Below are 27517 nucleotides of genomic sequence, written 5' to 3'. Positions count from 1 at the left end.
GTTTATGCCAGGAAGGTAGTGCCAGAGTAGCAAGAGCACTGTAAATTTACACACTAGCTTGCTGTGCACTAACTTCCCCATGTAGACAAGTCCTTAGTTATTTTTGTTCCCCATGTTGACAAGCCCTGAGCTGCCAGTTTTTGGATGGATCCAAACAACACAGAACCAGAGTTTAAAACAGTGTTGTAGCAAGGTTTACCATAAAAGAAAAGTGATCCTGTCCACACTAGACAAAAGTGGTGGAAATAGATTTAAATGGAACTGATTCTCAGGCTCTGTTTAAAGGCCAGTGGAGATGGAACCTCAGTCTTATCTATAATTGGTGAATAGATGGAATAACTTATCTGTTGGAACAAAATAGTTCTGAGACTGTTTATAATGCAGAAATAACCATATTTAAACTTGATTGTGGCTCAGCTGCATTAAATGTTTTCTTTTTGTCTAGTGTTTTGGTGGTGGTGGGAGGGAATGTTATGACCATTTTTAAGGTCCCATGTTTTTCTTTCAGTAGTCTTATCTACACTAGATAGGATGCTTAAAAATAGATGTCAATCTATACTAGCATTCTCATAGGTGAAGATGCAGTAGTGGGAAATGTAAGAAAAAGTTTAGTGTAGACACAATTTCTATTAAGTTTAAAATGTAGTTATAAATTTACTTTTTATAGCCTGTGTGGATGTAAGATATGCTGTAATACACTTTTAGCCATAACCATGTTTAAACATGTTTTTGTGTATGTAGACAAGGTCTGAATCTTATTTTCTTTCAACATCCTAATTTTCTTGGTTTTATGTGAACATTCTTTATAACACACAACTCTTTGTACAGTTGGGCTTGAATGGTATATGGTATCTTGTAGACTTGCCTGCTAAAGCTGTTCCATAATTTGTATATTTCCACTGCGTATCCACAGACTCATATGCTTTAGGGCTTGGTTCTGCTTCCATTCAAGATGATGGAAAAACTCCTATTAACTTTAATGATGCACGATCAAGGTTTTAGTGAGAATCATCTTAACAACTTTAGTCTCTTCTCCTGACAAAATGCTTACTAAGAATCATTCTAATTGCTCTGTCTTCACCTTAAAAGAAAAGGTGATCCAAATCCATTATTTCAAAAAAGCAATAACTGGTGCTGAATTGCATTATGAAATTTTTTTTTATTCATTCTTGATCTGTTTCTACCGCTCATTATTACTTGCAAAATCTTCAGTATTATGATCAGGCACTGATATTTTATCTTTGATATTTAAATCATAAAAATCATTGTTATAAACACAGCTGAAAAGTGAGTTTCTCTGGTGGGGAGGGATTTGCAGATTCCTGCAGAAAAATCTTCACTGCAGTTTATGGACCTGCAGAAATACTGTTAATTTTTCAGCTTAGTTCAGTGAGAGAAGCCCCTAATTTTGTCCCTGGATACACTTCAGATAAACTCCCAGCTTCAGAAATTGGTCTTAGCCACTTTGTGCTAAATATGAATCCTTCCTGAACTGTCAGACCTTGCTTAGATCTCAAACAAGGCTGCATTGTCCCTACCTATCTTTTGTATGTGCTGTCTGTTAAGTGCCATATGTTTTTCCTCTGAGTGGTATTCGATGGAGACATTCTTTTGGTCAGCCCCTTTTGCATGTTCCTCCAGCTGCCCAGTGGCATTCCTGCAATGGCAGGTAAATAACTTGATAAAATTCTCTCCACTTCATTAAAATATGTTTAATCTATCCCCCCACTTCCCAACTCATCACCTTAAGATGAGGTGTATTTGTGCACACATATTCTTTACCCACTTCCTAAGAGAATTCTGTATATGCTTTGTCTGTAGGATTTAGAAATCAACTCAGAGAAACTTTTACAGTTAGGCCCCCCACAGTGCCATCAACAGGCTACTGTGCCTTGCTGCAGACACTTTCAAAACAAATATACACTATGCATTCTTCTATGGCTTAGTTCAGAAAGTGCTAGGTTTTTAGCCTTGCAGTTTGTTCTGGACCATTTAAACACGCACCTACTAAGAGAAGGACCAGTTTCATTTACTTATGAAGAAAAGTGGAGGTCTTTATTTTAAGCTTTCCTAATTTTGACCTCATATGTCCTCTAATAAAGATAATTCTACTCTGTAACACTATAGAATATATAGATGGTCATGTTTCTTGCACATGTTTTTTTTTTCCGGGGGCATGTGGAACAAAAGGTATTTTTGGAGGATACAACAAACTAACATTGCAGAATTTAGGGGTGTTTGGTACAGCATCTTATCCCATTGTGCCATGAAGTACATAGGGGGACCCGTCATGTATCCAGCCTTGATCCACACATGCAATACACACTGACATCAATGGGAAATTTTCTGGAGATCTAGGGCAGTATGAGTTCCAAAGAGTTTCAGGAGCTGAATAAATTACAGGTGTTCATGCTACTTAAATACTGAAAAGATAAAATGAAAACCCTTTGGTTTGTTTAGTCATTAAGTTAATGTATTCAGTTTAAAATGTTGTTTTTCTTTGTGGCTTGTTTTAGATATCGACTTCAAACCGTGAAATCATTGGCTGGGGTGAGCCTTATGTTGCGGTTACTCTGGGCATGTTTAAGGTGGGATGATATGGCTGCAAAACCCCCACCTGGGGGAGGAACTACACGCACAGGTAGTATTTCTTATAAGCTTTTGCCTTTTTTTAAATGAATAGTTTGTATTAATTTAGGATATTGGTACTGAGAGTCTATCTATAAAAGTGCAATATGCTACACAAATTTCAGTTGGTTAAAATCATATAAAATTAACATTATACAGTTTATACCTATTGCTATTTTACTTATTTTGAGTATTTTGGAGAAATGGATGAATCAGTTCAATCTAAATGCCTTACTTTTCAGTGTATGTTTTTGAAAAAATGTAACCAAAAACAAAGTATGTAAGGGTTGCTTCCAAACAGTTACTTCAGAATGAGCATCTGAGGTTAAGAAAAATTTTGCCCACCTTGGGTGAAATCCTGGTTCAACTGAAGGCAGTAATGCCAGGTTTTTACACCTTCTTGCCGGTGATTGTGTTACTTTACAGAAGGGTGGGGTTTAAATTTTCCTCTGACAATCAAAATTGGCCAGTGTGTGAGGTAGACAATATATTCTGATATTACACCTCCTGTGTTTCTAGGAATGGACTGTCTCTTAAAATGTATTTCTCTGGTTTTTGTTTACTCCAAGCCAGTCGGCACACACACAATCACTTATTTCTGCCATTTTTAATTGCAGTATTCTTTGATTTCCTCACTATAGCCCATATTTTCAAATCAGCCTGCATGCTTTTGTGCATGCCTTATTTCCATGTGTACAAGTCAGAAGATGTGTGTACACATGCCTTCATGCATGTACAAGCAAAAGCCCCGTTTTTGAAATCTGAGCCTGTTCATGCAGAAACTTGAAATAGCTTTTTTGGTTGCCTGTGAAACTCAATGGATTATTGAAAGTTATTTCTCCACAATTGTCTTTATTTCTCATGAACAACTTGTTTACTTTTTATTTTCTAACATAATACATCATATTGGGATTAAATCACTGTAGAAACATCTGAAACTGAAATTACAACAACTGAAATAATCAAACGGAGAGATGTTGGTCCTTATGGAATTCGTTCAGAGTACTGTATAAGAAAAATCATTTGCCCTATTGGTGTACCAGAGGCTCCAAAAGGTATGCTTGTTTATAAGTTCTTCAAACTTCATCATAAATTTTATAGAAATAAGTTTAACCAAATTTTCATGGTAACCCTGACCGTCTAAGGAGAGGGCAGTGTTGCACAAATTGAAATAAGTATCCATTCTCCATTCAATTGTGTTAAACAAATCAATCTAGTCATTCTGTTAGATTTATTATCTTAAAGCCAAAGGCCTTCCTGTTACAAAATGAGATTAGCAAAAATGAATGGGGTAATATACAGTAAATCTTCTTTATAAGCAGGATATCCTGTCCTTAATATGTTAGAAGAAAATTATCAACTAAAAAAAGTTAACCCAACTCCATATCTAATCTACCATATGATATTGTAGATACAAGTAGGCTACAACTGAAAAACACCAAATTTGTGTATGTGTATGTATGTAATATTTACTTTCTCTGGATTTTTAGTAGCCATGCTTTCATACAAAACAAGCTAAAATGAACCTACCCCTACAGATCTTTAAAACTGTAGACATGACTATATTTTTCTCCTGATTTCATTAAAATCTAACAGCCCTCCTAAATACAGTTTTAGCTTCAAGCTTCCTGTAAATCAAAAATAGCTTGTGGATCTATTATGCTTATTATAGATTCTTGGAGTATAATGATACTCAGATTACTTCTTTAACAATTAGGTTGGAATTTTCCAAAGTCTTCAGCTTTGGCCTAACAATGCTGCTATTGAATTCAGTTTGTCTGAAAATTTTACTCTGAATAACCCCCATTTTCAAACTGCAGAATTTGTGTAAAAATTGACACTAAATAACTTTAAATTTGGATCTTTTATTTTAATGAATGTTTGACTTTTCTCTAAAGAAACTCCTACACCTCAGAGGAAAGGCCTTCGATCAAGTGCATTGAGGCCAAAGAGGCCAGAAACACCCAAGCAGACAGGCCCTGTTATCATTGAAAGTTGGGTAGCAGAGGAGGAATTGGAATTATGGGAGATCAGGGCATTTGCTGAAAGGTAATTTCACAATTTAAATGAAGCATTTTAGTTTGTGTGTACATTGTTAAAAAAATGCTCCAACCAGATTGCCCAAATTATGGGTGATACCCATAATGAATAAAAAATTAAGCTTTTAATGTTGTCTTTGCTTTCTTTTTTAAAAATGGACAAACTTAGTTGAAGGAGCAAGTTACTAGTGATGCCAGAAACTAATTTAATTGTGGCAGATCTATAAACCTACACACTAATTTTGTGTTAATCTAGTATGTAGTAACTAAGCAAACTACTATTTGGCTGCTTTATGAAGTAAACAGAGTTGTGTGCCAACAGATTATTTCTATGCAGCATGAGTTCTTCTGACATGCACATTACTTACTAAAACTATAAAGGTTTTAAATCATTCTGCAGTATGAATGAAGCAAATGTGTCCCTTAAAACAAAGGGTAAAGTCAGTCTTTAAGTCCCAGAGTGTACACACAAGAAAGGAATATTCACAGTGCTTCACATTTAGAGGAAAAGTTATAGTTAGACCTTTATCTTGCTTTCCTAACAAAATGCTATTGTTTTGAACTGTTGGTGTTATGCATAAGGTGGTGTTTTCAGTCTCTCAAAAATAGTTATAGACCATAGTCTTGATAAATACCTTTTTTGAAAGGCATTGCATTTATTTGCTTTAGAATATTTCAGGGAGTAGTCTAAGAAGCAGGACTAATTCTCAGAACATCAGTTAACCTGGATAAAATTAAATAGCTTTTTTCGTGTACAGTAGTAATTTTCTCTTTGGTTGCTTGTCTTTGGCAGGGTGGAGAAAGAAAAGGCACAGGCAGTTGAGCAGCAGGCTAAGGTTAGTGAACAGAAGAAGGCTGAGGAATTCAAGGCCCAAATGGAGGTTCAACTAAAACAGCAACGATTGGCTGCCCAGCAGGTGGGGAAGCCATTAGTAGTCCCACCTGTCAAAAAGTTTGCATTGTTAGTCTGCGTACATCCAAACACAGGAAATAAAGTATGCCTCTGTAATGCTATTTTTCAAGTATAATTGTAATTTTTCCAGTATATATACAAACTCAACATTCTGGAAAGATCCCACTGAGATATTAAATATTGTCACTTATTGTACATAATACATTCATTATTTTGAAGTACTGGGCTCTAAGAAGGATTTTTTTATAATTGCCTTTCAGTTTTGTAGACCCAGTTTAGATTGTGTCCAAAAAAGTTTTTCTTCTCCTTTTAAAAGGAGGATGTGAAATAGCAGCCTCCAGGTGAGATCTGAAGCATTCCACAATCTGATGGAAAGCAGCTTCAACAGACAGTAGACTGTGAAATTGGCCAGATTAGTTTCCATGCTAGAATTAAAACAAAACTTCTGATTTTGTCCTACCCTGAGTTTGTCTGGATACAAGCACGGAAGGGGAGGGTTGTGTTTTAACCTGCTAATTAATAATACCCAATACCTGATTGCAGGTTGATTTTATTTTATTTTATTTTATTTTATTTTATATTTTATTTTATTTTTTTGCACCCTGAATGTTACAATGAAGAATTGTACAATTTTTCCAGAATGGTTTCATTTTTCCTTTTGTTTTGTCTTCTCTACAGACAATACATTTCTCCCTGTTAGGGATTGATACTACAAATAGTATTTTAGAATTATCTAAACATAAAATAAAATGCAAACCATTAGTTGACTTACAAACCTCCATTACTTTATTTTCTAATGTTTCTGCTATTTTATATCTTAAATCATTGGTATTATTTATTCACTTGTAAATAGTGAAAAAGAAATAATGTTGGTGCCTAAGCAGTTCTACCCACTTTTCCCAGTCTTGCAGTCAAGATTCAAATGGATAAGGAGCACTGCTCAGCGTGAAATATATTGGAAAACATACAAATTACAATTGGCATTATTGAATTGCTTGCAGATAGCCATCTCTCTAAAATAAAAAAGCACCATTGCTTATGACAGTAACAGCATGGGAAGCCTACTGTATGTAAGGGATTGTTGAATATGGTTTTGAGTGGGCTGGAGATTGGCTTACAGTCAGGTGAAAAACTTTAAATAATGATATTCTTTTGATGATGGTAAATTAGATAAAGTAGAAATGGAGATATCTTCACTTTGTCACTTTAGCAAGATAAAGCTGCAGCCAGCAGTAAATTCAGGAAAGCCAACCGTAATTAAAAATTGAGCTATGTGTAATACAGGTTTGCTTCTGTCATTGAAATTGATGAAAGCCACGGACACATACTGAAACCCAAAATATGGGCATATATTTTCGGACTGTAGTTTATCATGCTAAAAAACCTTCTACCTTTTGATCTTTCATATTGCTTGCTAGTCTGAGAATAGTGAATAAATGTACTGGATTGACTATGTACAGCATTCAAAAGATGCTATATATGTAATAATTTTGTGGTATGTAGCACAGTGGAATGTATACATCTGCAATACAGCAAGTATTTTATGGCAAATTATAATATTGCATGTATATGTCAATTGTGATAGCAATCTGTAATATATTCTGCTTCAATAATTTAGTATTTAGATTTGCTAGATCCTGTTCACATACCTTGTTTTTCAGTGGGAAAAATTAGGTATTCATCCCTTGCAAAATCCACAAATTTTAACTGTTCATTCGTTCATTGAGTTTTTCTTCTAACTTCTATAGAAGCGACTGGAACAACAGAAGCAGTTACCTACAACAGCCACTACAGTCACTACAGCAAGCAGTACTGCAACCACTGCCTCAACTCCACAGAAGGTTGTGGTAGGCCCATTAACAGGCCCAGTTCCTACTGGAACCAAAGTAGTGCTTACTACTAAAGTGGGCTCTCCAGCTACGGTAACATTCCAGCAGAACAAGAACTTCCATCAGACTTTCGCTACCTGGGTTAAACAAGGCCAGTCCTCGGCAGGTAAATGATCTGTGTGTCACTAAAAGAACCTGTTGTTAGTCCCTGCTTCTATAGCACATCACCTTTTTCTCTATAATATAGCAATATTGGGATTTAATTTCTGATCTTTGTGGTTAACTTTGTTACCAGTTTGGGAGGGGACTGGGGAACAATTCTTTTTGCCTAAAGATGAATGTCCCATCCTTAGGCCAGTATTTTTCCTGCATTCTCAAGCCAGATTGTTTCATTTCTGATCTGTGTCAGTTTTATCTGTATGGTGAAAGTGTTCTGTGCATAAATTCACTGTTTCAACAAACCTTTAAAAGATATGAGGGGAAAATGATATGACACATTGAAAAGTGGTTGTATAATAACCTTCCAGTTTTACTCTCTACTACTTAAGAAAGAGTCATATTTACTAATAATAACTAAGTTCAAAAATTGACTTTCTTATTTCAATAGCTACCAGCACAGCTGCTACATCAGCTACAACCATTGCCAGCACAGGTCAGACGTTCCAGATTGCAGGCACTCCAGTAACTATGGCAGGCAAAGTGATAACAAAGTTGCCTCTTCCAGCAAACAGCAAGATTGTTGCCGTCAATGTGCCATCAACCCAAGGAGGTAGGGGGAAAAAATATATCTTCTAACTTTCCAATTCAGATTGCATTGACATTATTTTCCCAGTGAAATAAAATGTGACTTGTCTCTTTAAAGAAAAAACACCAAAACTGGAATAAGTCTCTCTAGCTTTTTCTTTGCTACCCCCCAAACAATGGCAATTGTTTTCAGGCAAAAAATGTAGGTTTGTATCTTAAATTTCTGCCTGCTCTTACCCGTGACCTTGGGCCTTGTACTCTGAGTCCCATAGTGCATAATCAGAAGCTCTAATTTCTTTTGACAACCTAGAATGCAAAATTCTCTTTTCCGCCTCTAAATTAGATTTCAAAAGGATTTTTTTTAAAGTGTTTCAAAATAGACATAACTGCTAATTGTTGTAAATAGTTATTCCTTAGAAGCTAGTGTGATTCATTTTACTGGTCAATGAAGTAGTGTTGGATCCTTTTCTTCTTGATTGGAAAAGACAACATGACATTTTGTGAGCTTGTGGATGGCATATCGCTTCTTCACCAAAGAAAAATACTCATTTCTCCATCTCTATTTTATTTATATTCGTATAATATCATTTGTATAATTTGTATATATATGATTGTTGAAACAGTGAATTTATATTTTTATCTATGAAAAAATCATGGAGACTGCTAGCTTTTGACGGTGCTTTTTTTAGGCGGATGAACGGCACTTATCGTACTCACCTGCTCCATGAGTTTGAGGCTCTTTGAGATGTTTAAATAGGTCACTTGGAAGCGGGGAGGCATAGCCCATCCATATTTAAACATGTGTAAATAATAAATACTTGTATATGGCACCACACATGGGCAAGAGCCTCATCGTAAAGATCAATAGAAAGGTTCACAACTCTGAAGTATCATTCTTTGCCCAAATCCTTTTAAAATGTCTGTGGATTGGTTTTGTGGAGGAAGTTGTACAAGCAACAGAAGAGGTAATGCTACTTCCCTATAGAACGTGAAGAAGTTTCTGTCAAGAGACTTTGACAGAAGTCCAACAGAAGTGTAATAAAAACGTAGAGTGTGAGTACTGGATGTCAGTGTGGCGTTCCTATGATTTATTACATTTGCAATTTTTTGTATTAACGGATTAATTCTTTTTTATTAGGTGTTGTTCAAGTTCAGCAAAAAGTGTTGGGTATCATTCCATCAACTACAGGTGCAAATCAACAAACATTTACTTCATTCCAGCCAAGGACAGCGACTGTAACTATTAGGCCAAATACCACAGGGACTCTAGGTACAACATGTACTTCACAAGTAAGATGTTTTTCTGAGCTTTATCAATTATATTGGGTAAATACATTGGAAGTCATGGAAGGGTACATGGGCAAACACAGAAACAGGATCCTACATGCATATGCAGATGCCCAGCAAGTCTAATAGACACTTAAGATTTCAAAATAGGATTTTTAATAGGATTATTGAATGATTAAAGTTTTCAAAGGTTGTGCTGTGTTGCTATGTAAGAGATGCAAGTTTTGATTCAGACTAGAAATAAGATTGTACAGTGCCTAGCCTAGTACAGTGGAATTGTGATCCATGGCTAGGGTGCCTAGGCACTATGGCAATACAAATAATATTGTGCAAATTTAACACAAAGGGAAATTAACGATTGGAATAATTTACCTAAGGATGTGGTGAATTCTCCTTCAGTGTAGTTTTTATATAAAGACTGGATATGTCTCTCAAAGATATTCTGTAGCTCAAACAGAAGTTATGAGCATGAGTAGATGCTACTGAGTGAGGTTCTCTGGGCCTATGTTATGCTGAGATCAGACTAGATGATCATAATGATCCCTGTTGCCTTGATATCAATCTGGTTCCTGGATTCAGTCTCCCACTCCCTAGGCTGGTGTTCACATTTGGTCAGAGTGGGAGGATAAAACCACACATAATTTTTTCACTGATCAAGGAGCCACTTCCATGTTGTCCTTCTTGGCTTTTGTCTGGTCTCTACAACATAGGACCTCATAGCACATAGTTTTAATGAGGAATTGATGCTTATCAGAGCTAAGAAACTTGTCAGGAGAGTAAATAAGACAGAGTTATGCTAAAGTCGGCTTTAACAAAATTTTCAAGCGTGCAACATATAAATATATGAGCTACTTGTATCCCTTTATTTCTCATTGTTTGTAAAGAATTCAAGGTTCAGCCGGATATGCCCTTTTTGAAAAGTTTTGTGTGTTTGTTCTCCTTTTGCTGTTTCTAGATAATGCCAGGAACACCGCTCCGCCCAGGTATGACAGTAATACGGACACCACTTCAGCCATCAACATTAGGAAAGGCCATTATTCGAACACCTGTAGTGGTGCAGCAAGGTATTCTTCCATCCAGTAGGTTCATTTTAATTACAAACTTCCAGTGTGTGAAACCATGGTTTGTTTCTCCATAAACATTTTATGTATCATTCACCCTAACTCAGAAATTACTGTATTCAGTGCAGTGTTTTACAAAAAAAAGTGTTGGGCTCAATCATCAGTTTAATCAAGATTACTGGAGAGTCTACTGAAGAGTAACTCTTTCATTCGGGTGGGTACAAAGAACAGGGTTTCCTAGTTTAATAAAAAACTTGGATAAACAGTTTAATGAATAATTAAAATATAAAATTATTATTCATCAGTTTGTAGAAAGGTTTGAATTAATAGTGTTGTGAGAAAACACTACATGTAATTAGAGGAAAGCTAGGTGTTTAAAACTATCTTGTAAGTAGATTGCAAAATGTTTTACTTCTTGAAATCAGATTCATATTTTTGGTTAGTCAGATAGAGAAGTGACTAATGATAGATATTCTGTGGCAAACAGGAATGCTTGCTTAACTTCTCTCATGAAGTTGGGGTTTAGAAGTTTTGTGGGCTATAATGAAAAATGTTGGAAGTGTATTTTTAGCATAACAAATTTTGCTGTCTTTAACAGGTCAGACTCAACAGGTGGTGACTCAGATAATTAGAGGTCAGCCTGTCTCAACTGCAGTTTCTAATGCTAGCACAACTTCAAGTCCTGGACAAAAGGTAACAACAGCTCCAGGAACACCTCCACAGAATATACAACCACAAACCACAACACCGCAGCCCACTCGTCCCCAGCAAGGGCAAGTGAAACTTACTATGGCCCAACTCACGCAGCTAACTCAAGGACAGGTAAACAATTTTTTTATAGACTCATTTATGAAAATATGCCCATACTGATATCCTTTGATCTCATCAGTACGGCGTGTGTGTGTATGTGTCTGTACGTTTTGTACATCGTGTTTCAGTTTTGCTTTTTGGGAAACCTATAACCTACATACAAATCAAATGGTAATTAAATTAAGAAAATAGAGATTTCTTTTCTCTAAATATCTTTTATCTACTTACCTTGTTGCCTTCAGAATGTGGTGTTGATGCCCATCCACTGTCTTTGGGTGGGTGTTGAAGGACATGATAGCTGTCGTTTACACTTGCTTTAGTACTGGGAAAGGACAGAGTTACATCATTTGGAACTGGAAAATAACACTCTTTATTGCTTATGCCTAGACCATGAGAGTCTGGTTAGTACATGTAAATTTAGATTCATGCTGAGTTTGGCTGTAAATTGTAAATCCTTTAGATTGTTAACCCTTCAAGGGGCCCTCTTTTCTGTGTTTATACAGCACCCAATCCCAATTTGGACCTTTGGGAACTATGGTAATATAAATACTTAATAATAATGTTAAGAATGGATAAAAGGTTTAATTGTCAAAATATGCTTATGCCTTAGTGTCATTTTTGACATGTAGAACAACATGCAGGAATTCTTTTCTAGGGCAGACTCAAAAGGCTATTGATTATTGAAGGTGTGGAGAAGGGCAGGTATCAGTTGAAGGCAAGAGCTGCCACTAGTGGGACTGAGGCTACGTCTTCACTACCCGCCTGAATCGGCGGGAAGAAATCGATGTCTCGGGGATCGAATTATCGCGTCTCGTCGGGGCGCGACAATCGATCCCTGAATCGACGCTTGTACTCCACCAGCGCAGGTAGGAGTAAGTGTCGTCGACAGGGGAGCCGCGGCGGTCAATTTGCTGCCGTCCTCACAGCGGGGTAAGTCGGCTCAGATATGTCGAATTCAGCTACGCTATTCGCGCAGCTGAATTTGCGTATCGTAAATCGATTTCTCCCTCCCCCCACCCCCCCAGTGAAGACGTAGCCTGATTCAAAGAGACGTGTATGACACAGGGAATCACCTTGAGGGTTAGAACTATCCTTCTGATCTGTCTGCAAAACTGGGATGTTTCTGCCTGTATTAAAGATCTCCAAAAATATGGTATCCAAAGAGACAATTTAAGCAGTAACATTCTACCAGCATGCTGACAACCTAAATGAACACTTAGAGTTGGGCAATGTCTGATATGCAGTTAGGAAAATGTTTTATTGAATAATGTTGTGAACAGGCAGTTGGGACTCTTGAGGTTGGTCTTTGGGTCAGGAGGTGGTTAATAGGATGCCCAAAATTAAGCATCATAGATACGATATGTACCCTAGTGGTTCAGGTTTTAAATCCCCAGAATTCATAATCCTAGTTCTCCCGGATAGTCCACCTAAAGGTTATATCATTGGGACATCAATACTAACGTGAGTTTTACTTTTTTTTTTTTTTAGGGTGGCAGTCAGGGGTTGACTGTGGTAATTCAGGGACAGGGTCAAACTACTGGCCAGTTACAGTTGATACCTCAGGGTGTGACTGTAATACCAGGTCCAGGACAACAGCTAATGCAAGCGGCTATGCCGAATGGTACAATTCAAAGATTCCTTTTCACTCCATTATCATCATCTGCTACAACAGCTAGCACAGCTACTACGACAGTTTCCACTTCGACATCAGGTAGGGTTTTCTGTGTTCAAGAGAAAAAGATGATTGGAGTTAGGTTGTTTTAATTTTTTTATATAGTTGGAGTTAGTCTCTTTCATTAAAGTATCTTAGTTAAAAGAACAGTGTGTAGGCATAGAAATCTTCAGCTGAAGCTCTGTATAAAGTATTGTAGTTCTTTTGAAACCAAAGGGGAAATAGTGCTTCCTCAACTTTAGAAAACCTAGGTCCTTGTCTACACTACACAGTATTATTGGCAAAAGGCAGATTTTGCCGACAAAACAGTGGAGGTGTACAATGCATCTGAAGAAGTGAGGTTTTTACCCACGAAAGCTTATGCCCAAATAAATCTGTTAGTCTTTAAGGTGCCACCAGACTCCTTGGTGTTAATGCTACTTTTGTCAGCAAAACTCTCCGGTTTGCCGACAAAATAAAACCACCTTGACAAGGCATAAAGCTTTTTGCAATGAAGTTAAGCAACAAAGTGTCAGTGTAGATGCTGCCATTCGTTATGTTGCCATAACTGGCCTTCCACAATGCCCGCCGTGAGCGCTCTGATCAATATTTTGAACTTGGCTGCCATGCATTCCAGCTACACAGGCATGCGCCCCTCTCCTGTCAAAGCTCCAGGAAGTTCTGACAGCTACACATGCCGCTCTGCTCAGGCATCAAACAGCAAATCATTAACGTCCTGGGCACTAGGAACACAGCGGCAGGCAGGCAGGGGTGTGTGTGCGGCGGGGGGAGGGTGAAACTGCTATGCTATGCAGAGCCAGGGAGGGAGGCGGGGACTGATGTCAGGGGTCTGCCCCTGCCTTGGGACTGGTTGTTTCCAGCCGCTGTCTGAACTTAGAGACAGCATGCCAACACGCTTGCTCTCCCCGAACACACGCACCTTCCCCCTCCCTGTTTTCTCTCACTCTCCCCCCACACACACATACTTCAGTTGAAAAGTGACTGGCAATCGCCCATGGAATGATGGGATTTAGAAACCTGCATCATGTGACACTGTACCTGCCCCACGAGGCATTGCAAACCCTTCCCAAAGGACCCTGCAGCCAGTTGCAAAGTGGGATAGCTACCCACAGTGCACTGCTCTCTGTTGATGCAAGAGCTGCTAGTGTGGATGCACTCTGCCGACTCAAGAGCATAGTGTGGATATTCAACAGCGGTTTAATTAAAGCGGCATAACTTTTGTCGACAAAACTCTGCAGTGTAGACGTGGCCTAATTGTTCAGATTAACAGAGCTTGTAGGCACGTTGCTTGGAATGAGTGGAATCCTCTGTTTTTATCCTTCACAGCTACGGGAGAACAGAAACAAGCCTCACAAACACAGACACAACCAGTGCTGCCACCAATTCAGCCCCACCCTCACAGTCAATTGCAAGCTCAGCCACAGGTGCAGACCCCGAGTATTCAGCCTCAGCCCCCAGCCCAGCCACAAACTACTCAGCCCTCACTTCAGCCTGAAGATCAGACACAGCCTGAATCTCAGTCTCCAACGTCAGCTCAGTCTCCAGTCCGATCTGAAGCACAAACTGTCGTGGCACAACCAACTAAAACTCCAGTTACAGTTCAGTCTCCGCCACAGACCCAGGTTCAAGGCCTGTCTCAAATTCAAATCCAGAATCAACCACAGACTATCATCCATCCACAAGCTCAGTCCCAAGTCCAAGCTCCGCAGCAAGCTCAGGTGCAGACCACAACCCAGCAACAGATACAAATACAACCCCAAGCTTCTCTACAAATACAAACTCAACTGCAGCAGCAGTCGCAACCCCAGATTCAGACTTCCCTTCAGACTCTTCCAGCTGCTCAAAATTTAAATCAAATTGCTGTACAATCGCCATCTCGCCCTCAACTGCAGATCCAGCAGCCTACAACAAAAGTTATTACCGTACCTCAGCTTCAGCAGCAAGTCCAAGTTCTCTCCCAACTTCAGTCTCATGTTGTAGCTCAGATACAGGCCCAGCAGGGTGGTGTGCCCCAGCAGATTAAGCTTCAGTTACCTATTCAGATTCAACAAGCCAGCCCAGTGCAGGCTCACCAGATTCAGAATGTGGTAACAGTTCAGGCAGCTAGTGTTCAAGAGCAGCTGCAAAGGGTTCAGCAGCTCAGGGAGCAACAGCAAAAGAAAAAGCAGCAACAGATAGAAATTAAACGTGAACACACTCTTCAGGCTTCTAATCAAAGTGACATTATCCAAAAACAGGTAAAGTTATCAGAAGTAAATACAACCCATGCTAAACACATGTTTCTGTTAATCATATTGATGCGTTAGATAGCCTGTGAATTGAGCCTCTGGGATTTTCATTTCTAAATTAGATTGCAAAATTGTTTTTGCCAATTTAATAGCGCCTCTAAGTTAATTCAGCACATTAAGAGACTACGGTGCTGTACTTGCTATCTGGCACTTTGACTTGATTTATTGTATCGCTGGTTATTGCGAGAAATGTATCTTCAAAGTTAGTCCAGAAAAAGTGAGGACTGGTGATTTGCAACACTTCTACTGTGCTTTCATTGGCTGTTCTAGAAAGGAGACTATAAGAGCTGTATTAAGTATAATGATGTTAACTACCAGGGGATGGACTGTGGGGAGAAAAAATGGGCAGAAAACTCTAAATATAGTGCAGCAATAGGAGTTTGGGGAAGTGCAACTGACTGCAAAAGTGAAACTGACTTCACTTATTTTTTTCTCCAGAAATAATGAAAATTTAAGTTGAATCTCTAAATTCCTTAGTCATAATTTAAGATTAAGTATAAAAAATTACCTTCAAAATAGTGTAAGTAACATAAGACTTATTTGTTCAAATGTGACTTAAGTTAGCAAGTGCCTGCATTTCCCCAAGTACTATTATCAGATACTACCTGAAGTTTTCAAATGTTGTTTGGACTTTTGTGTTCAAGGTGGTGATGAAACACAATGCTGTAATAGAACACTTGAAACAGAAAAAGACACTGACCCCGGCTGAACGAGAAGAAAATCAGAGGTAGGAACACATGAAAATGTATCAATAGACATGGAGCAAATGTGTTCATTGTTGTCTGTTGTACAAAATAAGGCTTGTCTACATGGAGCTGTAAGGCGCAGTGTGTGAGTGTGATTTCTAACCAGTCTGTGTAGACAGTGCTGGTGCTCATTGAAAGTTCCCCAGTTTGCTTTAACATAGTGCTATTTTAAACATTAGTGTGCTTTAGAAATCATACCCTAGTGGTGTGCATTTCCCCATTGTGTAGTCACGCCTTCTGTCTCAGGCTTGGAAAAGCTTAGTTGTATGAAGTTCTAAAACTGACTTCAAGTAATATACAAATAATGGTGACAATCCATGACTTAAAAGTAACTTTCCTAATTATGAGCAGTTTGATTTCCCCTGTAATCAAAATTAAATGTTGACTATCTTCAATTGTTGCCCAGAATATGGACTGTGATATGATGCATGTGGTTAGTGCTAGCCACAGTTTTTTAATAAGGATAGCTCAGTGGTTTGAGCATTGGCCTGCTAAACCCAGGGTTGTGAGTTCAATCCTTGAGGTGGCCACTTAGGGATTCGGGACAAAAATCAGTACTTGGTCCTGCTAGTGAAGGCAGGGGGCTGGACTCAATGACCTTTCAAGGTCCCTTCCAGTTCTATGAGATAGGTATATCTCCATATATTAAAATTCAAGCAGATAAATAACTTTGAGGGAGCTCACAAAAGGAAATGGAAGGATTGCTCCATTGTCACTAAGCCTGTTTCTCATTTCTGTTTGAGCACTCCATGTTATGGTTTCTTAATTTCATTCCCTTTGTTGGCAGGAGCTTGTCCTCTGTTTAACTATTTTACCTCCCAGACAGCAGACAAAAGTCGTTGGCTTTAGAGATTCTTCCATTGCTATTTTGACAGTTTTGTTATTCACATGATTTATCAAATAATCCTGTGATCAGGAAAAGGAATTCCTGTTTTATAAGGTTTTGATCCCCAAATCAGATACAAGAACAATACTATGCAACTTAGTGTCCACTCAGTGTGAGAAACGAATAGTGAATACACTGTGGCTAGTTCACAAATCAAAAGTTAAAAATTTGTTGGCACAGACTGCTCTCTTAACAATTGCGAATGACCAAATTTGTTACTTTTAAAAAACAAAACATTTTTGTTAATGGTGTTTGACCAGCTCTGTTCGTGGCGCTGTCATCTTTCCTCCTCAATGAGTCTTTTCTTCCCAAAGAGTATAATCTTTATCAGTGAAACCCAGACTGGGACAGTGGAGAAGAACAGAATGGTTGATGTCATATGGCCCTACCAAACAGCCAGTGTACTCCTACATCCCTCAATAAAATACCAGGTGGCTCCTTGATTTTCCATTCCTACTTCTGCAGCAGCCCTATCACGAGTCAAGCAAGTGCTGCTGTTGTGACTAAATCCATGATTTTACCACCAGAATTAATAATACAACTTGTGATTTGTGTAGGCTGTAAAGAGAAAATAACTTTAATTTTGAGATTTATTAGACAACTTGGGACAATGTGCTTCTCTGTATTCCTTCCCTAGAATGATAGTGTGTAATCAGGTGATGAAGTATATTTTGGATAAGATAGATAAAGAAGAAAAACAGGCAGCTAAGAAACGGAAGCGAGAAGAGAGTGTGGAACAGAAGCGTAGTAAACAGAATGCTACCAAGCTCTCAGCTCTGCTTTTCAAACATAAAGAACAGCTTAAAGCGGAAATACTGAAAAAAAGAGCACTTCTGGACAAAGATCTACAAATCGAAGTTCAGGTAGGAGCAGTTCTTCTCAATGAACCAGGTGGGTTTTCTTAAGTTGGGGGAAAATATAGTTATGTTTATCAGCTTGTCCTTTGAGTCCTTAAGGAAGCATGCAGGATGAAATTCTTTTGTTGCATGCCTGTATCCCTGCTGAACCCTCAGTTCACTTTAGTTACTGCATCTAGCATTTAATCTATGCAGAGGTCTTTTGTGGTTTCTTAAAACCATTTCTGCCCTATTAAATTTAAAGGTCCACATACTGCAGTCTTGCCTCTCACTGAAAAAGCTAAACCAAGAAAGTCAGAAATCCCCCTACCCTAGTTTTTGCTCCTTCCCCTGCCTTCAAAGGAAATATGACCCATTTGATTCCACCCTGTTGAGAATTTAACACCGGTGGGGATACGCTTCTAGAAGTGGGGGTGGAGCTGCATTAGACATGGTTTTTGTGAAGGACCCCACAAAGCCTTGAGCTGGCCCCATCCGTTATTTCTGTGGCACTTTCTCATTGTAAGGGCATCAGATTTCCAAGAAACAAACAGCAAATTGCAACACAAATGTACCAGAGCACTTAAGGCAAAGGCCTCACAATTTATGGAACCTACTGGACCAACTGCAAGGTAGGAATGCTGAATAAAGATTGTGTGGAAAACTGAAGCGATGTAAAGACATACCAACAGGGAGCTCCTTCACCAATCATGGTTGAGAAGGAGCTGGATGTCCAGAGGATAGCACTCAAACCACTGCTCTTATATCCGAATTCTTTGATGACTGGGAGCTACCCCACTCTCCCATAAAGGAGTGAAAACCAGGAGTGAGAATTCTGGTGGATGGTATCATTGGGGTGAAATATTGTTTCTGTATGCTTCCCACACACAAGATTTTGTATCCTGGCAATTACACCTCTGGATGGGGGAGCTGCCTTCTGTGTCATCTGACATTATAGTTTATTTGCCAGAGGGTCTGCTGTTGAATATCCCTAATCGCCCTTTACATGCCCAAGGAATGACAAATAGAGACTAGAAATGGAACAGGTTTCCCACATGACAATGCAGAGTTACCAGTGTGGGACTTCATTAATCTATTAAAGGTTCTGTGGCTGTTATTTCAATTCTAAATGTCACAGATCCTATAAGAATCATCTTAATTTTTATTTCTTATTGTTAAAAGTACAAAGAGCTAGGTGGTCGTTAACAGTAAAGACTGACTCCATCCTTAATTCAGCTTTTTATGCCTGATCACCATTTTTATTAGCAAGCATGTGTCCTCCATGTTCTTCACACATCCCTGAAATTCCTCCTCTTTTTTGCCTTAGGATTAGACATCGGGTCACCTCCCCGATACTTATTATCAGACTTAAAACATCTAATCTTAAAGCAGCCCAGGGGCTGACTTAAATTAATCTTGGAATTTGTACCTGAATGAGTAAATTATTTAAATGACTTGTCTTTTTTAAATGGAGCAAGATTTGAGTCTGGATTCTGATCCTATTCTAGAATGTCCTCAACAGGTGTCTTTTTTTTTTTTTTGCCTTTTTTAAACGTGTTTCAGGAAGAGCTAAAGAAAGACTTGACTAAAATTAAGAAAGAAAAAGAAAAAGCACAGGCAGCGGCCGCTGCTGCTGCCGCTGCCGCAGCCGCTGCTGCGGCAGCAGCAACACCACCTCCACCTCCACCTCCTCCTCCACCACCACCACCATCACAGCATGCCACCAGCGTCACATCTGCCACCACAGTCCCAGCGCCAGTATCTTCCCAGAAGAGAAAACGAGAGGAGGAGAAAGATTCTTCAGCTTCCAAGTCCAAGAAAAAGAAAATGATTTCTACTACCTCAAAGGAAACCAAGAAGGACACAAAGCTTTATTGCATCTGTAAAACACCTTATGATGAATCAAAGTGAGTGGTGAATGCAGCATGCTTGTCCTGTGCATTGTTTGGTTCAGCTTTAGCATTTAGCTATTAGTCTGAGATAGTGATTAGAAATGGGGGTAGAAAATCAGGCGGTATTGCAAGGAGCATGGACTATGAAAGAATAAGCAGTGTCTGGATTATACTAGCAATTACAAATCTAGTACTTCTTGTGAGTTAATTTTTTTACCTGTTTGCATGTTTCCATTGTATGATCTTTCTGTCTCACATGCACATACTCTTTATTTCGCTCTGTTCTTTGTTTTGCCTTTTTGCCTCTGCTTTGGGAGCAAATGATTATATACTTGTGTTCCTTCTTGTGAACAGATGGTTGGTGTTCTCTAGTGATAGGTTTGGTACCGTCTCCCCATAAATAAGATTTTTCTGTAATTCAATAGTTAAGAAGAGATTCTAACCTATTAGGCTGCAGTTCATTTTGGAAAATGTTTCAAGTGGTTTCCAATATTCCAGTATATTCTTTTTTCATTTCTTAATATATTACCTACCCACCCCACGCTGGACTCTTATTGAGTTGCATTAAGAAATGCAAACCAAGCAAAAAAAAAAACCCCTACTTTTCTACCAGACTCTAGTATGTTTGGAAGTTTTAAGCATTTGACAAAATGAAAATGGCAGTTCCTAATAAATGGTTTAGAAACTAACTCTGAAGAGAAAAAGAAGATTGTTTCCCGCTGAAAGGGAAATTGTTTTATAGAAGGAATTGTTTATGGAAAAATTAATAAATGGTGGACTGGATCACCTCTAGTTTGATGGCTCTAATTCCGCTCAAGTCAGTAATGATCAAAAGTTGTTACCGTATGATAGCTATGCGGTGGCATCTGAGAAATCAGTTGGTGTTAGCGTTCTAGGTCATCCACTTGATAAAAATCACTCACTCCAAAAGCACTAATTAGAATCTTTTGTTTGGGGTTTCAGTAGAAATGCCAAGAATTGAAATGAGCCATGGAGACTGAACTAGCCTGTCCCCCCAATAGTGGTTCTTTCAAGTCACAGCTGAAGGGGGTTAATTTCTGTCTCTTGGGTATTTATATAACTCCAGTCTACCATCCTGTCAGTGTTGGGAAGCTTAGACTGCTCCCGGTGCTGCACTCATTCTGTGAATGGCAGCCTGGAATGGAAGTACTCTAATCTGCCGCTACTTGTAAGTGCTAAATACCACTTTAAATAGGGATTGGTGGGGTGGGGAAGAGTAAGTGCTATATTAGGATTTTTGTCACTCAGTAAAACTTAGTAGGATGCCCTGTTCTCATTTTGTTATAACATATTGAGCAAAGGCCAGTCATACTGGTTCAGTCTCTTATAAGCAGTGGAAGCTTTATCACAAAAATAAAGTAAATTAAATACATGGATTTGATCTGATGCCTGTTCAAGTCAATAATCTTTCCATTGATTTCAGTGGGCATTGGATTGGCCCATAGATAATGCATGATGACAGCACATTCTAGCATACTGAACAGATACGACCTTTATTGAAGCAGGAAATAAGATTTCCCAAAAAACGGAATGTTAATGCCTTAGCAGTGTGATCCAGTTCAACTTCTCTGCTCATAAATTCTGAATCTCACCGTTTAATATACAGTAGCTATGCTGTTGAGCTTAATTATTTCACCACTTGATTGTGAAGAAGTTGGTTACTTTTGAAAACATTGTTTTCTTATGTAATTTAGTGTTTTTTAATAAATGTATATGGTTATCAGATATGTTCTTTTTGTGCTGGTGCCTCATTTGCAGTTCATGCAGGATAGAAGTGTAGCTTTCAGTTTTGTAGCCTGAACTGCTCCTAAGAAGCAACCTGTAATATGAGATGAGGTACCCTATACATTTGTTATAATGCACTAAATTCACGAAGATCATTCTTTGCTTGAGTCATTTATATTCTTTTACTGTAGGTCTTTCATGTTTATTTTTTCATTAATGACATTGAAGCATGTTAGGGATTCACTCATATACTGTTATGGGTTAGTCAGGGTATCTGTCTATGGGCTGGTCTACACTGGGGGGGGTGGGATCAATCCAAGATGCACAACTTCAGAAAGTCGAAGTATCTTGGATCGAATTACCTGGGGTCCAGACGGCGCGGGATTGATGGCCGCAGCTCCCCCGTCGACTGCGCTACCGCCGCTCGCTCTGGTGGAGTTCCGGAGTCGACGGTGAGCGCGTTCGGGGATCGATATATCACGTCTTAACAAGACGCGATATATCGATCCCGGATAAATCGATTGCTACCTGCCGATACGGCGGGTAGTGAAGACGTACCCTAAGATTTAACCGATAAGTGGGAAATATAAAAATAAAACAACTTGTGAGGCAAAGGATCCAAGTTCTGGACCTGAATTTGCTTCCAGGCCAGCAGGAGCTGGCAGCGCTCTGGAGATGATGCTATCTGCCCTTATAGTGTTGGGGCAAAGAAGCAGAAGAAATATCTTGTGCTAGATTGAATTGATGTTGACTCACTGTAGAGAGAACTACATCTAGCCCTTCTTTGCAGAAAGATGATTTCATTAGATTGTTGAGACTTGACTGATAGGAAATAAGAAGCAATGGAAAAAATAGGTTGAATGTGGCAGATATTGGGCCGCTAAGAGAATTTTGGAGGCACCATCGGAGGGGAAGCATTCCTCAAATTAGCAAAAATGGTCTAAGTGAGGTGTGATTTGATGTGAAGTCTGGGTGCACATTCCAAGACTTTTAGTGCAAAAGTTTAGTAGAAATTAGAGATGTTTGTTTGGTGTGACATATATTGCTAGCTACCCTAGTATAGCCAGTTCCTCTTTGTCATGCCTGCCCAGGGTTGGTTCTGTAGGTTAGCAGAAACTGGCATCATAACAGGTGATAAATGGTAAGATTTTCACTAAATTTGGGGGGGATTAGTCTTGTTTTGAGCAGGGGGTTGGACTAGATGACCTCCTGAGGTCCCTTCCAACCCTGATATTCTGTGATTAAACTCTAGGAAGCCTGAAAATCTGGAGTCAGCTAGCTTTTGCTCAGTCAGAGAGAGAGAGGGAGCCTGGGTGCCTAACTTCTTGTCCCCATGGTTGATTCTCCTAGTCATAGGTATGTTTGGGGCATCCATATCCAAAATACTGTCAAACATCCTTGAATAATAATTTACAAGTTTATCACACCATTCTGTGCAAGGTCCATCATTCACATGATTCTGTATGGAATTAAATTGTTTTTGAACCTTACCCAATTCTCCTTCACTTTGTATCATACCATATCTGGTTCTGTCCCATAGTGTTGTTTGAGAATAGACATATATTCTCCAAAGAATGGTCTGTGTTCCAGTTTGTTGTAATTCTGCTTAGTTGAATTGCTCTATTTTCAGGATCCCGCATAGAAATTTTAAAATTACAACACACATTCTTACACAGTTTTCCTTCCCATCATGTTATACCAATATGTTTTCTACACATGGCTGGTATGCATGTTCCTTTGTAGTGTACTTGTAACTTCTAGTTGGTGTTTGTGCTTTGCTTTGTTTTTAAAATTAACTGAGACCTACATTTTCAAATCTCAAGAAGTTGCCTTGATACTTACCTGGCTTCTGAACCATAGTTTTGAAAATGTAAATCTTTTTCTTTGGCCATGTCTTTTTGTGCCTTTTACAGTTTTTCACATATGCATTCATGTTGGAGATACACATTTTCAGTCCAGTTTTTTCAAAATCTTGTAGATATTGGTTGACCCACATTTACTAAACTGTCTATATCAAGATTGACCCAAGTGACCTTATTTACAGTGCAGCTGCAGTGTCAGATGTAGGCTTTGCAAGGATAGAATGGTAGAGGACAGGGAGACTGAGTCAGAAAATTGCAGAAAGCAGGCTAGCAAGAAAGTGCATCAGAACCAGAAATGCAAGGAAAAGTGCCATGCCATTTGAAATGACAATTACATTGTCATTTTCATTGTGAACACTTTTAGGTTCTATATTGGCTGTGATCTTTGTACTAACTGGTATCATGGAGAATGTGTTGGCATCACAGAAAAGGAGGCTAAGAAAATGGATGTGTACATCTGTAATGATTGTAAACGGGCACAAGAGGGCAGCAGTGAGGAATTGTACTGTATCTGCAGAACACCTTATGATGAGTCACAGTGAGTTCTGATAAGAACCTCTTATTTAATATTTAGGTAGCAAACTGCTCTGACTTTGGTTACTTGTTCCTTAAAAAGAAAAACAAATATTCTGCATATATTGTATCCCCTGGTATTACAATTTCTTTTTCAATATTTCTCTCTCTCTCCCCCCCAAATGTTGTTTTCAAGTGAATATTTAGGAAAAGTAAAGTTCTTAAGGTGGCCTCAATGTTTTAAATAAGACCAAGAATTTTAAATTGCGATTAATTTTAACAAGGAAGAGCTAGAAAGATTAAAAAATTGAATATTAGTTGGGACTTTTTGTGCTTGAAATTAGTCTCTTCGATTTAGATTAGAAAAATTTCTTGGAGTATGGGGTATTTGGGTGGTATCTTTGTTTATAAGGCTTTTTGTCACCAGAATACCCCTTCTATATTCAACCACAAGACTCTGGCTTCCATATGAAAAATGTTTGAACAGGGTGAAATTGGAGCCCTAGAATGTAGTCCTATTTTACATGTGTAAAATGGTCCTTGAATCACTGGTCGAGTGAGACTTCTGGCATTACACTGTTACTTTCAGCTTTAAAACTGATAAAGAACTTCTGAAACCGTGTTTCCTTGAAATTAATTATTTAATTTTAGGCACTACTGATAATTATGAAGTAAAATTGTCAGGTAATTTAGTTATTGTTTGTAAATATTAAATTAGCGTGCATGGTTTAATTAGCATATGTAACACTAAAATGTCACATGTTTAAATATAAAATTGTTTTATATCATGCAGAACAACTACTGAGGTGCAAATTATTAAAACTGAGTTTTTAAAAAAATCTTTTGCTTTGAATGTAAAGGATAATGTTACTGATATTTTTCTTTCAAATCTTGCAGATTTTACATTGGCTGTGACCGATGTCAGAACTGGTATCACGGGCGCTGTGTTGGTATTTTGCAAAGTGAGGCAGATCTCATTGATGAGTATGTCTGTCCACAGTGTCAGTCGACAGAAGATGCCATGACAGTACTCAGTCCACTGACTGATAAAGATTATGAGGGATTACGAAGAGTACTACGTTCCTTACAGGTGAGGATAAACCATACTCAGAGTGGAAAATACAGGTATAGAGGTTCATCCAATATGTCTTTCTTGGGAGTAACCTTGGATCTTCGCTTGTCTGATTGTTAGACTTCGTGATTTTGTTGAGATGTAATAAGCTTCCTTTTCTGTGAGGGATGACAATGTGTTGGCCACAGCCTTCTCAAGCAGCATTGTGACATTGAGTAACATTGATGGTAGCCTGGAAGAAAATCACTGCCTCCAGGTTCTGGGGTATTTTGTTTTTTTTAATGAATGAGGATAGCTCTGTTGAACATGACGGAAGCAGATATCATCAGAATATAAAGGGCAGAGCAGTTGCATTTTGGGTAGGAAATGGAAGTTTTCAACATAAAATAAGTTGTGTTCTCTGGCTGGCCTGTATGATTTCCAATCTGAAATTATATACACTTCAGCTAAACTGCAAGGCTGACTTTTTTTAAAGATTAAAAAAATATATTAAAATTTTCTTTAACACAAGATCACCTCTAGAAGATTGATTTCAGCATGCAAATGACTATATGTTGCTAAGAAAAATGAAAAGCCTCTGGCCCAGTAATAACATTTTTGCTAATGTAAATATCATCCCTAATGGTTGAAAAGGGACATTTAAATTGCCATCAGCTAGAAATAATCCCATGTGTTAATAGAAGAGCAGGCTAGTGCAATATGAAATGTACAGCAAAGTATTTCATGGATTTGAGCGGTTTTAATTGACATTTTTTATGACAAGTTAATTTTAGATGTAATGAAAGTGAAAAACAGTAAACGGCCGAACTCTGTGAGGGGTGCAGCCCCTTCAGTCCCCACTGACTTGAAAGGAAGCTTCTTCGGGAATACTGGCTGAAGTTGGCTGTTTGCAGTCTCTCAATTCCAGTATGCCTCTCGTCATGAGGACAAACTGCTCATCATGCCAGATTACACTTTAGGATACGGACAATCCAGATCAGCAAATAACACTTTAGTTGTTCCTGAAATTAGAATCAGATGCAAATCTCTAGCAATATATAATTAATTAAACAGCTATCAAGCCCTTGTTAATTTAAATGTATTTGTAATGTTTTCTTCTGAAACTGATTATGCCTAATTTTCCTGATAGGCCCACAAGATGGCATGGCCCTTCCTAGAACCAGTAGATCCCAATGATGCACCAGATTATTATGGTGTTATCAAAGAGCCTATGGGTAAGTGTATTTCCAATTCATAATATGATTGGCTGAGTACTAATTGTTAGTTAATATAGATTTAAAATTTACATATATCGAATGGCTTCATCCGAGGATCTTTGGGTGCTTTATCAATATATCCTCGTTAGAGAGATGGGTAAAACGAAACCGAGATGGTGACTCGCTTATCAGCACGTAAGTTTGTGACAGAGCTAAAATGGAAACCTATATACTGACTCTCAGTCCTGCTCCTTAACCACAAGTCCATCCTTCCTAACATACAAAATAAAGTCCCAATTGGTTTATCAAACTTACAAATTTATTTTTTTCTGATCTTTCTGTACTTCTGTAGTCACTTTCCAACAGAGTGAGTTGTACCACCATTCCTTATCCTTTCCTCTCTCCCCTCACGCAGCATCTCCCAGTAAGAAAAGTAGAAGTATGTGCTCATGTGATTAAGGAAAAAGATGATTTTAGTAAATTGATGATATAGTTGCATAATGACTTATGTAATACAGGATGGAAAGATATAAAAGCAATCTTCATTTTCTTTGCTATTGTACAAGAAAATTTTGATTAGACTGAAAGCTCGATTGAAAAGGAAGAAAATCCTTTTGGGGCTGTATAATAATCTGCAGCCATACTATGTTGTGCTGTGATCTTACTAAATCTCAAGGACAAAGCAGTGGTGGGCTGCCTCGGGACGTGGATGTAAGATCTCTAAGGAAAACCCAGCTGCTGCAGGAAATTGTTACAAATGTTTGTAATCCTCTTCCGTCAAAGTCAGTATTGTCTTAGCAGTCAGTGTGCTTGCTGCTGGAGTTTCTGACTTCTGGATGTCCCACAAAACTTGACCACTTTGTACTTTTCACAAAAATAAGGATGCTAATTCTGGTGTGTGAGGGGAAAAATTGGAATTTGGCCACCTAAATTTCCTCAAGTTTCACAGAAAAGAGCTGGCTGTTTGTTTTACAAAACACTAATCTTCTCTTGTGGGTAAAACTGTCTCAGAAACGCCAAGCGATAACATCGTTGAATTTGCAATCTATCAGGTTACACTTAGCACATTGTCACTGTAACTGGGAGGCAGACCACCTGTTATGGATGAGTAAACTACATCAAAAGATGTCCATGTTTGCAAATGTTTTGACACTTGGTGGGATTAAAAAACAAGCACTTAGAAGGAATTTTTTTAAGGCAGGTGAATCCTTTGGTCATTTTCTCAACCAAGTAAGAGGGACACTTGTTAATTTAAATTTAAAGACCATTTAGTTTATATTTTTCAATGCTTGTCCCTTTGTTTTTAACTAGGGAGTCGCAGCCTTTGTAACTTGCGTAGGCCGAGCTTATTGCACATACCAGGAGCTGCTTGCATTCTTTCATTCCTCCCCCACCCCCAAACTTTCTATGTGTCACTCTCCCATCCCCCTCTGTTTCTAGCATTCCCTGCAACTCTCCCCGAGTTCCCCCATCATGAAGTCTGTGTGCCCCCCATAC

The 27517-nt window shown here is 38.5% G+C and overlaps 1 protein-coding gene across 14 annotated transcripts in view; it reads left to right on the top strand.

The window, feature by feature from the left end:
- BPTF (bromodomain PHD finger transcription factor) overlaps nucleotides 1-27517 on the top strand; it is a 91111-nt gene that overhangs the window by 59378 nt on the left and 4216 nt on the right. For 5 of the 14 annotated variants that reach the window (XM_065563632.1, XM_065563628.1, XM_065563625.1 and 2 more), the window contains 17 exons: nucleotides 2517-2641; nucleotides 3555-3683; nucleotides 4527-4677; nucleotides 5461-5584; nucleotides 7329-7575; nucleotides 8017-8178; nucleotides 9292-9443; nucleotides 10396-10519; nucleotides 11100-11323; nucleotides 12800-13022; nucleotides 14310-15220; nucleotides 15916-15998; nucleotides 17541-17766; nucleotides 19303-19646; nucleotides 23604-23777; nucleotides 24650-24842; nucleotides 25954-26038. In XM_065563632.1, the coding sequence (XP_065419704.1) occupies nucleotides 2517-2641; nucleotides 3555-3683; nucleotides 4527-4677; nucleotides 5461-5584; nucleotides 7329-7575; nucleotides 8017-8178; nucleotides 9292-9443; nucleotides 10396-10519; nucleotides 11100-11323; nucleotides 12800-13022; nucleotides 14310-15220; nucleotides 15916-15998; nucleotides 17541-17766; nucleotides 19303-19646; nucleotides 23604-23777; nucleotides 24650-24842; nucleotides 25954-26038 (3677 nt within the window). The remainder of the gene's footprint in view (nucleotides 1-2516; nucleotides 2642-3554; nucleotides 3684-4526; nucleotides 4678-5460; nucleotides 5585-7328; nucleotides 7576-8016; nucleotides 8179-9291; nucleotides 9444-10395; nucleotides 10520-11099; nucleotides 11324-12799; nucleotides 13023-14309; nucleotides 15221-15915; nucleotides 15999-17540; nucleotides 17767-19302; nucleotides 19647-23603; nucleotides 23778-24649; nucleotides 24843-25953; nucleotides 26039-27517) is intronic. The other 9 variants (XM_065563633.1, XM_065563627.1, XM_065563630.1 and 6 more) reach the window with 7 other exon arrangements.

The sequence above is a fragment of the Chrysemys picta genome, chromosome 12 (genome assembly GCF_011386835.1).
Source record: "Chrysemys picta bellii isolate R12L10 chromosome 12, ASM1138683v2, whole genome shotgun sequence".
Classification (NCBI taxonomy): domain Eukaryota; kingdom Metazoa; phylum Chordata; order Testudines; family Emydidae; genus Chrysemys; species Chrysemys picta.
Note: the sequence above shows the minus strand (reverse complement) of the source record. Positions and strands in the feature narration are given on the sequence as shown.